This window comes from Diabrotica virgifera, chromosome 5, assembly GCF_917563875.1.
Source record: "Diabrotica virgifera virgifera chromosome 5, PGI_DIABVI_V3a".
Taxonomy (NCBI): Eukaryota; Metazoa; Arthropoda; class Insecta; order Coleoptera; family Chrysomelidae; genus Diabrotica; species Diabrotica virgifera.
In genome coordinates, this window is record NC_065447.1 from 79,794,553 (window position 1) to 79,809,722 (window position 15,170).

General features: G+C 32.1%; 1 protein-coding gene across 6 annotated transcripts in view; it reads right to left on the minus strand.

Annotated features, from left to right (window-relative positions):
- Nucleotides 1–15,170, minus strand: part of LOC114334644 (disheveled-associated activator of morphogenesis 1) — a 951,114-nt gene that overhangs the window by 319,649 nt on the left and 616,295 nt on the right. Inside the window, exon 1 of one of the 6 annotated variants that reach the window (XM_050650171.1) lies at nucleotides 8,926–9,243. The exons of the other annotated variants lie outside the window; for them this stretch is intronic. Within the exon in view, the coding sequence (XP_050506128.1) occupies nucleotides 8,926–8,973 (48 nt within the window). The 5' untranslated portion in view covers nucleotides 8,974–9,243. Of the gene's footprint in view, nucleotides 1–8,925; nucleotides 9,244–15,170 lie in introns of those variants that run through there. 6 annotated transcript variants of the gene reach the window in all.

Genomic DNA, 15,170 nt, shown 5'->3' on the forward strand with positions numbered 1-15,170 from the left:
GTCCGGACACGATAAAGTAAAGTACTGAGGTAAAAAAGTAATTGGGACCGTGCAAGTTCGGAAAAGCGACACCTGGTTTCTACGCTCTGCACTTTTATTCGCACTTTTAATTATACTGGCCAATCATATGATCCTGGTTACTGGATAATTGTCAAGGCCATAGTCCAAAAAAATAATAAGAAGAAAAAATAAGATTTAGGTTTATTATTAAAACGTAAACGTATGTAGTAAATAAAATTAGTTATTAAAATGCAGTACTGCAAGCAAAGTACAATTAATAGGGCTTTTCATTCACAGTCATTTGTTTCGAGCTTTTGTCATGTGTCACATAATATTAATATATCTACGTCATACGTTATTCGCATATACCAATGATACAAACCAAAGACGTATGACGTAGATATATTAATATTATGTGACACATGACAGAAGCTCGAAACAAATGACAATCGATGAAAAGCCCTATTAAATTTACCTTTATATAATAATTGCATATCATATCAATATTGTGGAGCAATATATAATTTTTCTTCTTAAATGACAATAGGTATGAAATGTACGTCAATTTGACAATTTCAATTGACAATATGAATTATTTAAGAAAGTTGCAATATTTCTCCGCTATTCGCGCACGATCGTTTCGCTTATCCCTTCCGAGTACTTGCACACCGCGAATAGGGAAAAGCTGCAACGAAAGACACTGTGGAAAAAATGATAAAAATAGCACTATCTCGTAAATTAATGCCACTTTTCTATGAATAAAAGCCACCATCTACACAAATCATATTTTTAAGACATTAAATGTAAATTTCTAACATCACAGTTAAAAGTCAATTAGTATTCCTATTTCTTGTCAATTTTTTTTGCTAGATACCTACACTTATTGAAAAACCAAGCATAATAAATATGGTCGTGACCTTGCCAAGTTTCGTAAACAAAAATTTATGAATAACTGGAGAAAGTTTTGATATAGGAAATTATTACTCAAATAATTACTACATTGAAAGTAGAATTCTTTTTAATAATATCGATACTGTCCTTATAAACTAATAAATACAAATAACCACAAATACCTAAGTAAACATCTATTTACTTTCTTTTTATAAATTAATAAGCCTTTTTATAAATTACTAAGACAAATGAAATGAAATTAAATGGAAATTCCCATGGATCTTTTGATTTCATTTTTATTTAACGTAGTTTTTAGATAGTATTTTTGTCGCTATAAAAAATAAGTAATAATAAGAGAAGAATTTCAAAAGATAATTATAAAGTAAGATTTAAAAAATAATGGAAAACCAATAGAATCATGCGCAGTAGTTCTAATTGCAAATCTTAAAACGATTAAAAGAAAAAGGCTTTTTTTGACTATTATAGTTCATCCCAAACCCTTCTTTCAGTGCGTCGACAATTGTAATTTTACCCCTTGACATTGTGAAAGTAGGCACCTATCCGTTCACGAATACATAATTTTCTGAGTCCTAGTTATATTATTCACGATAGAGAAAATTCGACAATCTATGATGCACTGAAAGAAGGGTTTGGGATGGACATTACTGTTCATGTGTGTAACTAAAATAATTCATACATGTGTGTACTATGTACATACACAATATAACAGCCTTGAGACACGAGCTTGTCGCTCCTCCATTTTTTTCATCTCGAGATATGTGTATCAACCAGCAAGAGGAGTGGTTTTTTACATTATCTGCCATCCTATATGTGGTTTATTTATCGTTTTTTGCTTGATGAGCGCACTAGTAACCGGCAAAATAACGCAAAAGATGGAAAACATATTAAGTTGTGAGATAAAAAGAGACGAACCTAGAAGAGGTGTTAAATTTAGCGATAGTAACTTTAAACTGACATTATATTGATTGTCTCCCACCTTTAGACGTATCGGACCAGTTTGAGAAATGCCACTGTCATAGTGACAGTTTTAGTTGACATACTCCTCTGATACGTCTAAAGTTGGGAAACAGTCAATATAATGTCAACTGATATGTTACTATCGCTAAATTTAACACCTCTACTAGTTTTATTTCTTTCTATCTCACAATTTAATATGCTTTCCATCTTTTGCGCTATTTTGCCGTTTATTAGCACGCTCATCACTGTATAGGGTCTTTAATTCAGCGCTTTCTATCTTTAAATTTAAATAAAATAGACCTGGATCCAGCGTACCAAAAAAAGTTGATTAATAGCAATCTGAAAATGTGTTACTAGCTTAACGGTGTCTAGTCGGACAAACTTTGATGTATGGGAACACTGTAACAGGGGAAGTTTTAATTGTGGAACAGGTTAAAAATTTGGAACGTCAGACTATAAAAACGTCCCATGTATTTTGTCGGGCAGAACTTCCAATTGATTTGTTACCATTTCATTAAATTCTCATGCAAAAATCAGACTGGTGTCAGAATTTTAGCGGCAGGACGCTTCTTTTAAAAGAAAAAACGTTAATTGTGATAAGTGGTTCCTGAGACACAACCGGTCAAAGTTGACCGGCATTTACGGCAAAGATCTAAACAATAGGAGCATAATTTTCGAACCATCACCTTTTTATTTCGGTTCTCTGTCTCCACACCAATTTTCATATCTTTAAAATACTCGTAACATATTATATTATAATAAAAACTATCGATATTACGAGTGAAAATTGCCAAAAATAGCAAACTTCCAATCAAAAATTAGGTTGGAGAAAATGTAATCTCAAAGTTCAAAATCGGTATACCTTAAAAAATGCATTTTCTTGGCTTCCCATGGAGCAATTCTCTTCATTCTTTTTTTTTTGTTCCCAAGTAACTCGAGTAGAGCCATCTAACTAACGCATTATTAAATGTCAAAGTTGCTTTTGTTTTGTTATAATAAATTAATCTATTTATTATAAAAAAAATTTAATTTGTTTAAATAAAGATTGTTTAAATAATTATACAGCTTTCAAAGGAAAATATTTGTGTTTTTAACGTTAAAAGGTACACTTGTAGTACGTTTATCTAAAAAAAGTCTACAACTGGAAAAATATGTAGTTTTCTTTTCTTATAAATAAATTAATCTATTATAACAAAACAAAAGCAACTTTGACATTTAATAATGCATTAGTTAGATGGCTCTACTCGAGTTACTTGGGAACAAAAAAATAATGAAGAAAATTGCTCCATGGAAAACCAAGAAAATGCATATTTTTAAGGTATACGGATTTTGAACTTTGAGATTACATTTTCTCCAACCTAATTTTTGATTGAGATTTTGCTATTTTTGTCAATTTTCACTCGTAATATCGATAGATTTTATTATAATAATATATGTTATGAGTATTTTAAAGATATGAAAATTGGTGTGGAGAAAGAGGACCGAAATAAAAAGGTGATGGTTCGAAAATTATGATTATATTGTTTATATCTTTGCCGTAAATGCCGGTCAACTTTGACCGTTTATGTCTCAGGAACCACTCATCACAATTAAACGTTTTTTTCTTTTGAAAGAAGCGTCCTGCCGCTTTTTTCCAATACCGTTTTCATGATTTAATTTAATTTAATATTTCCCGAGATATTCTATTTGTTTATAAGCCAAAAAATTGTTTATAATTTTAAAATATTCCTGAGGCCTCTTAAATAGTTCAATTTCAATTATGTAACGTGCATTGGATAGTAACAGTATATTTTTATACAAAAATTATAGTTATTCTTATGTATCATAATTATTGTGGTTATTATAGCGACCGTAAATTTTTAATTAACAATTCAATTGTTGCTAAACTGTTTATTCAATTTCCATCGGCTTATGGAATTATAATCTATACGAAAAGATGTTTTATATTACCAAGTTATTTAATTATTCATAAACAATTATGTACTTATCTAAAATTTTAGTTAAAAATTAAAGATTTTGTTGGAAAAACCCGCATTTTCCGGGGAAAATTTTCGTCGAAGTAAATCGGGAAAAACATGCCTCTATGCAGAATTTAATTACGGTGAATTTTTATTTGACTGTTTTTGGTGTAAAGTTAAAATTTTTGGAGTTATAGATCATAAATTGAAAAAAAAACACGATTTTCGGGCGCCATTTTGTTTATAAAAAAAAGTAGCACACTACCTGCGGACTTTGCATACTTATATTATCAATATATACAATCATAAGATTCGATTCCAGCAATAATATTGCTGGTAAATAACTTTTCCACCTACCTCTACCGAAAGTATACTTTTCCGGACCTGATTGTAGGGAGCAAAGTTGTACTTTTCCTCCCTAGGGAGGAAAAGTAAAAGTGACGTCATGGTATTTCATTCATGAAATATAACTTATTGACGCCCTGTACAATATCTATTTTCTATTATGTAAGTATCTATACATTTTAACGTTTAATTAAAAACACTCTGTATTTTGCAGAATTGTAAAAAACAGTAAATTGTTATTCTGATTTAACAATGTTTACATTAATAACTTGACTTATATTTGACAGTTGACAGTTATATTCTACCTACTTGTTAGTTTTAGTTCTAATAAATTTTGTTGGTTAGTTACATACATAAATTAAGTAAAAATGAAAAAATGACTTGTTATTTGAGGAAGGTGGAAAAACCATATGTATAACATGGGAGTAAAGTGCCTTTTCCTCCCTTGAATGATTACTGCCCTCCGCTGCGCGTCGGGCAGTAAACTTCATTCTCGGGAGGAAAAGTACCACTTTCCTCCCTTGTTATATAAATAGCTATTCCTTGTATTTTGCTAATTAGCCCAGAGTAACTTGGAATTTACAGAAATTACAAACGAAAAATAACACGTATTTTCCAAAAGTTGATATGTTAATTTTTAATAAAAATAAAAGAAAAACGAATGACAGGTTGTACCGGCAAAACTGCATTTTTATACTGACGTAAATGAAAGTGACAGTGTCTGAATTACAATCTTAATAGGCTCAGTCTTAATTAAAGAGTATTATTTGCATACATTTTTAATCGCAGAAAATACGTAGTACTTCCTTCCAACAAAGAAGAAAGTTAACGTAATTATGCAGAATATGACAATATTGGAACATCTACTAGTAGAGCAGAAACTATAAGGAGTAGCAAACAAAAATTGCACAGGAATTCATAAGTATACAAATCCAAACCTCCAAACTAACTGTTGTGTACAGATAAAATAAAAATGTATACAAAGCAATGTAGACGAACCAATAAAGCACTAAAATCGGCCTTACCTCCGAAAAAAAAAAAAGGACAAGACGGATCTTAATAATTCTTTTTCCATTCGATTCGTGAATGCGCCAGGAAACTTTGTGAACCGGAGCCATGATATGATATTGAAATGTGCATAAAAAAATGCATTCTTAAAGTGCATCTCAAACAGACAATAAAAAAAATTCAGAACTCGTCAATTTTCGGCGGAAATGAGTTCAATTTTGTTACTATGGAGTTTTTGGGGTAGCTGAAAACGAATATGACGTCAAAAGTGGAGTACCTGTTGCCAAGGGTACCTACTGTTTACCTCGTCATTAAAATTCATTAAAAAATTAGTCAAAAATCATTACTCGGGGGGTTTTTGGGGCCGCTAACGACGAATATGACATCGGAAGTGATTTTCGGACTACTTGGTGCCCAGGATACCTACTGTTTAACTCTCTTGAGAAGTTTTCGGCAAAAAATGTATTAAAAAATTAAGTATTGGTAATTTAAAAATAGTAAAATATTGCTTTACACTTGACTGGATGAACTTGCTGCCATAGGTACTAATAGAGAAAAAATACATTGTACTGCTTTTAACAATAGAAACGTAAACACTGGCATGCGGTACGGAATACCTCAAGATAACTTTACGCCGCCGTAACACGTTTTACAACAAAGTTGGAACTTTACCGCGCTGAGCAGATGGGACGTGAAGTATAAATTGTAAAATTCCCTCATCTTCCTTAGTCTCAGCATCCGTATGGCTTGAAACTTGTAGAAGCTTCGGAGGTGTAACAAGAGAAGGTTCCCTTTATTTTCAGTCTGGTGGGATGTAGAGTAACATTATGTTGTTTTATATGCCATTAAAAAATTAAGCATTCACAGATAAGAAAAAAAGAGTATTAATGTCGAAATTCATAGAAATGTATAAGGTACATTCCATGTCAAATCACTCGGGCAAAAAATTTTGGATCTCCGATTTGTCTGAAAATTGGTACATAGCTTCTGCGGGACGTAAAAATAAGATATTTAAGGTCAAAAAATCTTCTTCTTTTTTTCTCAAAATGTTATTTTATGCGATTTTACAGTGATTTGGTGTTTATTTAAACAAATTTGGATTTTCTGTCATTAGTATCAATGAAAAACATAATATTTTAATAGAAAGGACTCAAAAATGTCATTATATGGCAATATAACAAGATATTTTGAATCAAAACAAGTTTTTGATCAAATTTTATAGTGTAAAAAACGTTAAAATACCGTTTTTTATATTTTCCTCCATTCCCAAAATACATCATCATCGATTTGGCTGAAAATTTTCCCACAGATAGCCAAAAGATAGGACTTTAAGTGGTTAGAAGGATTTGAATTATATTACAATACCAAAAAAGTTATATGCAGTAATATCAGACTCAAAAGTATATATTAGTCCAGTCGGGATAGCATTTGACCTTGAATGCCGAGATGCCCAAAATTTTATTTTTCTGATCTTTAGGGTAGTCAATAGTAGCCTAAATTTAAAATCACGAATGAATTCCTCCGTTACGTTAGCCGCCATCTTGATTTTAAAGGAGAACCTGTTTTGCTCAATATCTCCGCCATTTTTAACTTTTCGACAAAAATGGTAGGAACTGAAATTGTTCCAAATAAATCGTATTTACAATTATTACAATTTATTTTTAAAAATTTTTGTCGTGAGGTCGATATTTTCGAGTTAATTGTACTTACAGTAGACGCCTATATTTTTGACTATTTTTGACTATTTTGACTATAATATTGCATGTAACTTTTTTGGTATTGTAATATAATTCAAATCCTTCTTACCACTTAAAGTACTGTGTTTTGTTTATCTGTGGGAAAATTTTCAGCCAAATAGATTATGATGTATTTTGGGAATGGAGAAAAATGTAAAAAATGGTATTTTAACGTTTTCTACACTATAAAATTTGATCAAAAGATTGTTTTGAATCAAAGTAACTTATTATAACGCCATATAATGACATTTTTGAGTCCCATCTATTAAAATATTATGTTTTTCATTGATACTTTACGATCGAAAACGCAAATTTGTATAAATAAACACCAAATCACTGTAAAATCGCATACAATAACATTTTGAGAAAAAAAGAAGAAGAAGATTTTTTGACCTTAAATATCTTATTTTTACGTCCAGCAGAAGCTATATACCAATATTCAGACAAATCGGAGGTCCAAAATTTTTTTTGCTCCAAAATTGAGTGATTTGAAATGGAATGACCCATAAACTATAATTTTAATTGCAATTTGAACTATCAGCAATTTTTTTAAACAATATTTATTTGTCAATGTTTTTTTCAAAAATGTATATTAGTTTTCTTAGAATTTGAAAAAATGAATGCATTTAAAAAGCATTGGCCCCAAATTTCGCGCCAATGCTCTTAATGACAAATATACTTATATAAAATCGAAATATTTATATAGTCCATAGAAATAAGATTTTTCTCGTGACACATCCCCCTCCAGGCCGAAACCAAATTTTTTGAGTAGTATGGACATATATATTAATAACCTATATGTTTCCTACAGCCGATTTTGATGATATACATAATTATAAACAAATGAAGATCAAAAAACGGTAAATTTTCGCTTTTTTCGTCTATAACCAAAAAGTTATAACAAATTTGAGAGTAAGAAACTCATAAATCGTCTAAAAAATTTCAATATGGCGTTAGCTGAATATGTCTATCCTTATTGGTTGCTTAGAAAATTGCAAAATAAATCATAAATTTTGAGTTTTTATAAATATTCATAACTTATGTAAAAATTAACTGAGAACCTTCGTATTATACGAATTGCTGAGACTTCTGGTGCTTAAATTATATTTTCAATTTCAAAGCAATTGGTCAAATAATTTAAAAGTTATTTCATTTGTTTATCCCAAATTCACTTTTTTTGCAACACTATAAGTCAGAAAATTATAAGGTTACATTAAGACTTCTGACAGTTTATGGAAGAACATTTATACTATTGACTTAATTAAAAAAAAATGACAAAAAGTAAATTTAAACAGTGTAAAATTATTTTGCAAAAACATCGATTTTTTGCTCTTATAAACAATTAGAATAACTTTTTAACTGTTACCCGTAGAAAAAATATTTTTTCATATTTGGAAAGACTAAATTTTTATACACATTTAGAAAGAAAAACAATTTTCCTAGGACAATTAGGGATGAAGTTAGCCCCCTTTTTTTAATTCATATGTTTTTGCAAAACAATTTTGCAGTATTTAGAATTATTTTTTGTCATTTTTTTTAATTATATTAATAGTATAAATCTTCTTCTTTTATAAACTATCCAAATTATTAGTGTAACTTCATCATTTTCTGACTTACAGCGTTGCAAAAAAATTAATTTGGGATAAACAAATTAAATATCTTTTAAACTATTTGACCAATTGCTTTGAATATTGAAATTTGTTTAAAATATTTAACTTTTTGGTTATAGATGAAAAAAGCGAAAATTTACCGTTTTTTGATCTTCATTTGTTTATAACTATGTAGATATATAATCAAAATCGGCTGCAGGAAACATTTAGGTTATTAATATAGATGTCCATACTCAAAAAATTTGGTTTCGGGCTGGAGTAGGTTGTGTCACCAACAGGATATTTTTTTTGCTTATTTCTCTGAACTAGTAGTAAAATACCAACTTCATAATAAGACCATATTTCCCAATGTAAAGAGAAACAACAAAAATTAAAATAATAGAAAAAAAGGGGACTTACCGAATGGAGCTTATCCATAAGTTCTGAAATCTGCACTTTGCTACACATCGTTACAGTCCTTAGCAGTCAATAAAATAAAATCACTATCCAATATCGAACCACTGTGTCAAAAAAAGTACACTACGAGTTAAAAAAGTCCGCAAAACATTCTAAAATTCTTCAAACAAAAAACCTATACATTTCGAAACATCGTCACGTTGTTCTTGAGCGAGCTAAATACCTCAAACCGAGAAAGTCGAGAGACCGACTCGCACCGATCGACAATTGAATGGGTTCTGTCGGTACGGAAACAGGTGAGCATCGCAATCGAGACCACAACAAACAAACACGAGCCCACTACTGCTTGATTTTACCGATTCTTCGGTTCAATCTTTCACTATCACCGTTCCAAAGCGCCCTTACCGTTGTAGTGCAATGAGCGCTGCAGCAGGTGGATGGATGCACAAGAACAGTTGGCGGCGCAAGCAAGGTGCAACCGTAGGCGGTGTAGCGATTCACTTTCAATTATTGCTTTGCTTTTGATGTCAAAGACATTGGGATTTTTTTACAAAGAAATAGAAATTAATGTCAATTGTCAATACATTATTTGCATTTCAGCAGAGTATCTATACAAGTATAATGGATTTAAAACATTTGGATAACGACAAGTAACTACACTACACTGACAGATCCAATGTTTGAACTACCTAAAAACCTTTTTAAAATAAAGAAAAGTTGTGTATTGCTATTGTATCTTCCACGTAACAACATTAACATCGGATTTCATTTTAATAAATTACAAATCAATACCTTCTTCTACAGATGCAAATCAACTAATGGATGTTAGCGATCACATTTTCCATTAACTCTCTGTTTCTTGCAATGTGTATCAGAGATTGTATGTCGTTAATCCCTGTCCATGTGTCCATAGCCTTATGTTTCGGAGCCAGGACATTTTCTTGCGTCCTATTTCTCTCTTGCCTTCAATTTTACCTACCCTTTTTTGAGTTGAAGGAACTGGTATTTGTGTTATAACTAACCTATACTATCGAATTATGTGGAGTGGTCCATTCTGCGCTACTAGACGCAAATTTCTTCGAATGAGGTCCTCATTTGAAGTCCTACTGAAGGAATTCAGATAAATTTCTCTGTTTTTCGTAAATTCGCCGTCTTAATTATTGTTCTTCATCTTGGATTTCCCAACTCCATGATATATCTTCCTACACAATAAAGCCCAAAAATTCCGTTTTGGGCAAGCCTGTGGCAAGTTTGGAGCATTTTTGTTTTGGGAACAAAGGGCATGTGGTGTTGTCGAAGCTATTTTTGAATATCTCTGGAGTAATGGAATGATGCTAAACAAAACATAATAATGTCATTAGCATAATGTTCGTGGACAAACTGAAGCAATTTGGAAAGACTATTAGATTACCAATATAATATAGCTCTTGATCATTCAAAGTTTCATCACTCAATCTTCCCACAAAACGTCGGGATACAGTCCAATTAGAAATTATACACCAGACAAGGATTTTATCTACAAACTTTGCTTTTAACATTATCAGGACATTGCTTTGTCCGTCGTATAACATCCTTCGTTTCTCTTCATTTTAGAATTACTCAAAGTAAAATACTTTTCATTATCTAAAATAATATTTTTGAAGTTATACTTCTTTACGCGCGATATGAGGGTGAATTTTAATAGGATTAAAACCTTTGATCCCGGCGCAATCGCATTACAACTTTGTTCTGATTGGATGTTCAAATGACATGACAAAAATTATCCAATATGGCAGCTGTGGCACAGCTGTGGGACTGTGGTTTGGTTATGTATGGTTGTTGCGTTTTAAAATTTGTAGGAAGAGAAACAACAAACAAAAAGTTAGTTAATGGTTATACTGCCTTTTTAAATAGTTTTCATGTTATATTTTTGGACTTATTAACATAGAAGAGATGATTGTTGCATGCCAATGTGAAAGCCCATCAAACTGTGACTAGTATGAGTGCCGCAAAATTACTGATAAAAAACCTATTAGCTCGAAGGCGTAGAGAACTGTGGATAACAACAATCAACCGGGACGATCTACGATCTCGCTTATTCAAAGCTAAAGAATCTTACATTGGTCAGTGTTTTAAAAATAGTTGATCAAATTTTGTTATGATATTTGAACATAGCCACTTTGCACGATGCAAGTGATTGCGAAATTTATTAGTCGTTATACGGGCTCTAATTGGGTGTTGAAATGATCTGTCAATAATAAATAATTGTTCAATATGAAGGTAAACAAATGTATAATATATTAGTTTTATTGTTGTGAGGACAGAAACAAAAAAGTTTATAATTGTAGTGATTTTTAAATAGTTTTTAAAGCAACAGGTACGTAATAATTGTAAATGTATCATAGGTACCTACCTATTTGAACCTACCAAAATACATAGTATGCAATACTTTTATTTACATAATTTGATTACCATCAAAATTTCTATCAATATTCACCTAATATATTGTTTTCTTACTCTATGTTTTGTTGTATTTTTTCAATTCTAAATCATTTCAATTCAAAATCAAAATAATTTGATTTACATAATTCAAAAATGTCAAAAGTTTAATCCGTTTAGTTAGTCGATCTTCGCACATAATGACACACTGTCTCCGTGGCGAAGCCTTTAATGCGAGTGAACCCCAATACGACGCATATACCAGCCGCGCTGGTAAGTTGGTTCGAATCCCAATAGAAACTTTTATTTTTTTATTTTCTTTATACATTTTATGATTGTAAGTATATTTATTATATAATTTTATTTTCAGAAAATACGTATTTAGTTAAAAAATTTTCCGACAATTAATGTTCAGAAATCATTTGTGGCATTTTTAATGTGTTTGTGTGTGTTTTATTCTTTAATTATTTTAATTTTTGGCACTGTTTTAATAAAAATGTTTGAGAAGTAGTAAGTATAAAGTAGTTTAATATTTAAATAAAATATAAATAAAAAGTATATTAATTTCGTTTATAATCATATAATCATATAATAGAAGTATAACTTCTTACGTGCGTACAAAGTACACACACATTCTTTTTTTTTTTATTGGCAAAGTGTAATAGCAATATGCAGTTATCGACAGTATCTTGGTGTACGAAGGAGTTAAGCTTGACAGTATTTGGGGCATTTACATCTCTTTCGATATTTAAGACCATTCTTTCTTAATTCCAACGATATAGTACTCTTACAAGATTTGTATTGACGAGCCAATCTCCTAGTTGACATTCCAACCTTTTTTGTCCTTGTTGCCAAACTCTCTGACCTATGTGCAGTAAATAAACGTAGTCTTCCACTTTTTGGTGGATATTTGGAGATTCAGACATGGTATTCCCTACTTGAACTAAGCTGTTGCTCTATAAGTGGTTGTGCGTGATATGTTTTAATTCTGGAATATTCGTCAGGTTCAGCTTTAAGTACCCGCTCAACCAACTTGTTTTTATTTCTAATTTATACGACATCTTAAAGCGAAAACTTCGAGCCAAATAAATCTCAACTGACAGTACCCTTCTTTTTCATGTGCCGTGCACGATTATCGAGCGTTGGCTATTAATTTGGCTATAGTAATTTTGTTGACGGCAGCTCGGAAAAGGGATCCAGGGGATCTGTTAAGCCACTCTCTCAGGCTTCTAAGCCATGATGTTTTTCTTCGACCTGGCTCTCCCCTTCTGTCTACCTTGCCTTGTACGACAGTACCAAACTTAACAAACTCTTGTTTCGAAAGGCAACTTGGTATTATTTTGTTAAGCAAAACTAAATCCAAAGACTGAGAGATCTAGAGATTCCTTACGCTGGAAAACAAATTCTGGTCCCAACCTAAATCCGAGCTTTCTACAATTTACAAAGCAAACGGACGATAAATGAATAGACGTGAGGAATCTACAAGATGCATTCCACACGTTAATTTATCTAGGTATTTGTTAAACGAATTTGATTTCTAGTACTCAATTTTTTAGTAAACGAAGGTAAAGAAAGACAGTTTAAGATTTAGTTTAGATACAGACCACCACCATCCGCTTATACATATTTCGTCTTCTTGAACTCCTTAAAGCAACCCGCGGTGTGCTCTGAATCGAAACCATATGTCGCTGTCATGTTAGCAAGTTATTAGCGACAAGCGATTAAATTGTTAGCGACATCTATTATAAGCAGAAATCTATTATAAAGAGAAATCCAAAGAGCCGGATATCTAAAAATGTCTTACGTTGGAAAACAAATTCTGGTCACAACCTAAGTCCGATCTTTCTACAATTTACAAAGCAAACGGACGATAAATGAATAGACAGACAGAGAGATGTGGGGAATCTACAATTATGCATCCATAATCGAGACCACAACAAACAAACACGAGCCCACTACTGCTTGATTTTATCGATTCTTCGTTTCAATCTTTTACTATATCACCGTTCCAAAGCGCCCTTACCGTTGTAGTGCAATGAGCGCTGCAGCAGGTGGATGGATGCACAAAAACAGTTGGCGGCGCAAGCAAGGTGCAACCGTAGGCGGTGTAGCGATTCACTTTCAATTATTGCTTTGCTTTTGATGTCAAAGACATCGGGAATTTTTTGTAAAGAGGTATAAATTACATTATTTGCTTTTCAGCAGAGTAGCTACAAGTGTAATGGATTCAAGACACCTGGGCAATGACAAGCCCATTGACATTGATAGATACAATACTTGAACTACCGAAAAACTCCTTTAAAGTAAAGAAAAGTTTCTATTGTATCTTCCACTACTTAATTTCTATTCATCTTCAACATACTCTTAAAATATCGAAGACCCTAAGGAACATTAGACAAACAATGACAAACAACAGATCTATTGCATACGTTCGCCAAATTTTACATAAAGGCGGGTTGACATTACTAGTGAATAACTAACGTGGCTCACGCTTACGTATTTTGCCCGTGCTATTGTTAGATATTTTATTATCTATTTTCAAACTCAAGCAGTACATTTGTATTTATGCATTGCATACAAATACAAATGTACTGCTCGAGTTTGAAAATAGATAATAAAATATCTAACAATACCACGGGCAAAATACGTAAGCGTGAGCCACGTTCGTTATTCACTAGTAATGTCAACCCGCCTTAAAGTATGCTTCACGAATTTGGGATTGATTTAAATTATCGCTAATCACTCGACAGCCAATGGACCACTCTCTTGTACAGTGTAAGATTTATTCTTCTTCCTTCTTGTATGTAGGCTTTAGAGCCCGTTTCTTCTTCAATATTAGCCTGCTAAATTTTTAAGTTATCGCACCATCTTTTTCTTGGTCTGCCAATACTTCTTCGTCCATTTGGTGACTTATCTCGTGCTATTCGTACTATCATATCCTCTACCATTCTACTAATGTGTTCGTTCCACTCCTATTTCCGTTTTGTCACCTATCCATTTATGTCTTCTACATTGCATGATCTTCTTATGTTTTCGCTTCTCTTCGTATCCAACAGACTTTTCCCTGATATTCGTTGGAGTATTTTCATCTCTGTTGTTTCTAGTAGTCGTCTCGTTTTAGATGTGTCAGGTCTTGTCTCCGCCGTGTATGTTAATATAGGTCTAATTGCTGCTTTATTGCTTTTGTGTCTTGTCTTAGGTGTTTGTTCTTCCAGATTGTGTCTTTAAGAGATCTCTCCGCTTTACTTGCTTTTAAGCTTTGTTGTCGTACTTCCTCTTCAACATCTCCGTAACTGGATCTATTCCCAGATATCTAAACCTTGCTTCCTGCTTTATTGCTTTCCCATCAATTTCGATGTTACATCGTAGTGGGTATTTAGATGTTGTCATACATTTGGTTTTTTCTGCTGATATTATCATATTGTATTTCTTGGCTGTTGTATTGAAGATATGTTTTAATCTTTAGAGATCGTATTCTGTCTCGGCGATTAATGCGGCGTCGTCTGCATAACATATTATTTGGATTTCTTTGTTCCCCATTGTGTAACCATGACCTTTACGTACTGCTTCTATTATTTCGTCCATTAGTATATTAAAGAGCAGTGCGCTTAACGAGTCACCTTGTCTGAATCCGCTTTGTACTGGTATAAACTGCGTTAGTTTTCCATTTATCTTTGCCTGTATTCGATTATGGAAGTAGATGTTTTCGATGGTTTGTATAATGTTGATTAGTATGTTTCTTCTATACAGTAAATGTAGGACGTCTTCGACTTGGATGCGATCGAAAGCCTTTGTCAGGTCTATAAAACATAGATATGCTGGTTTATTGT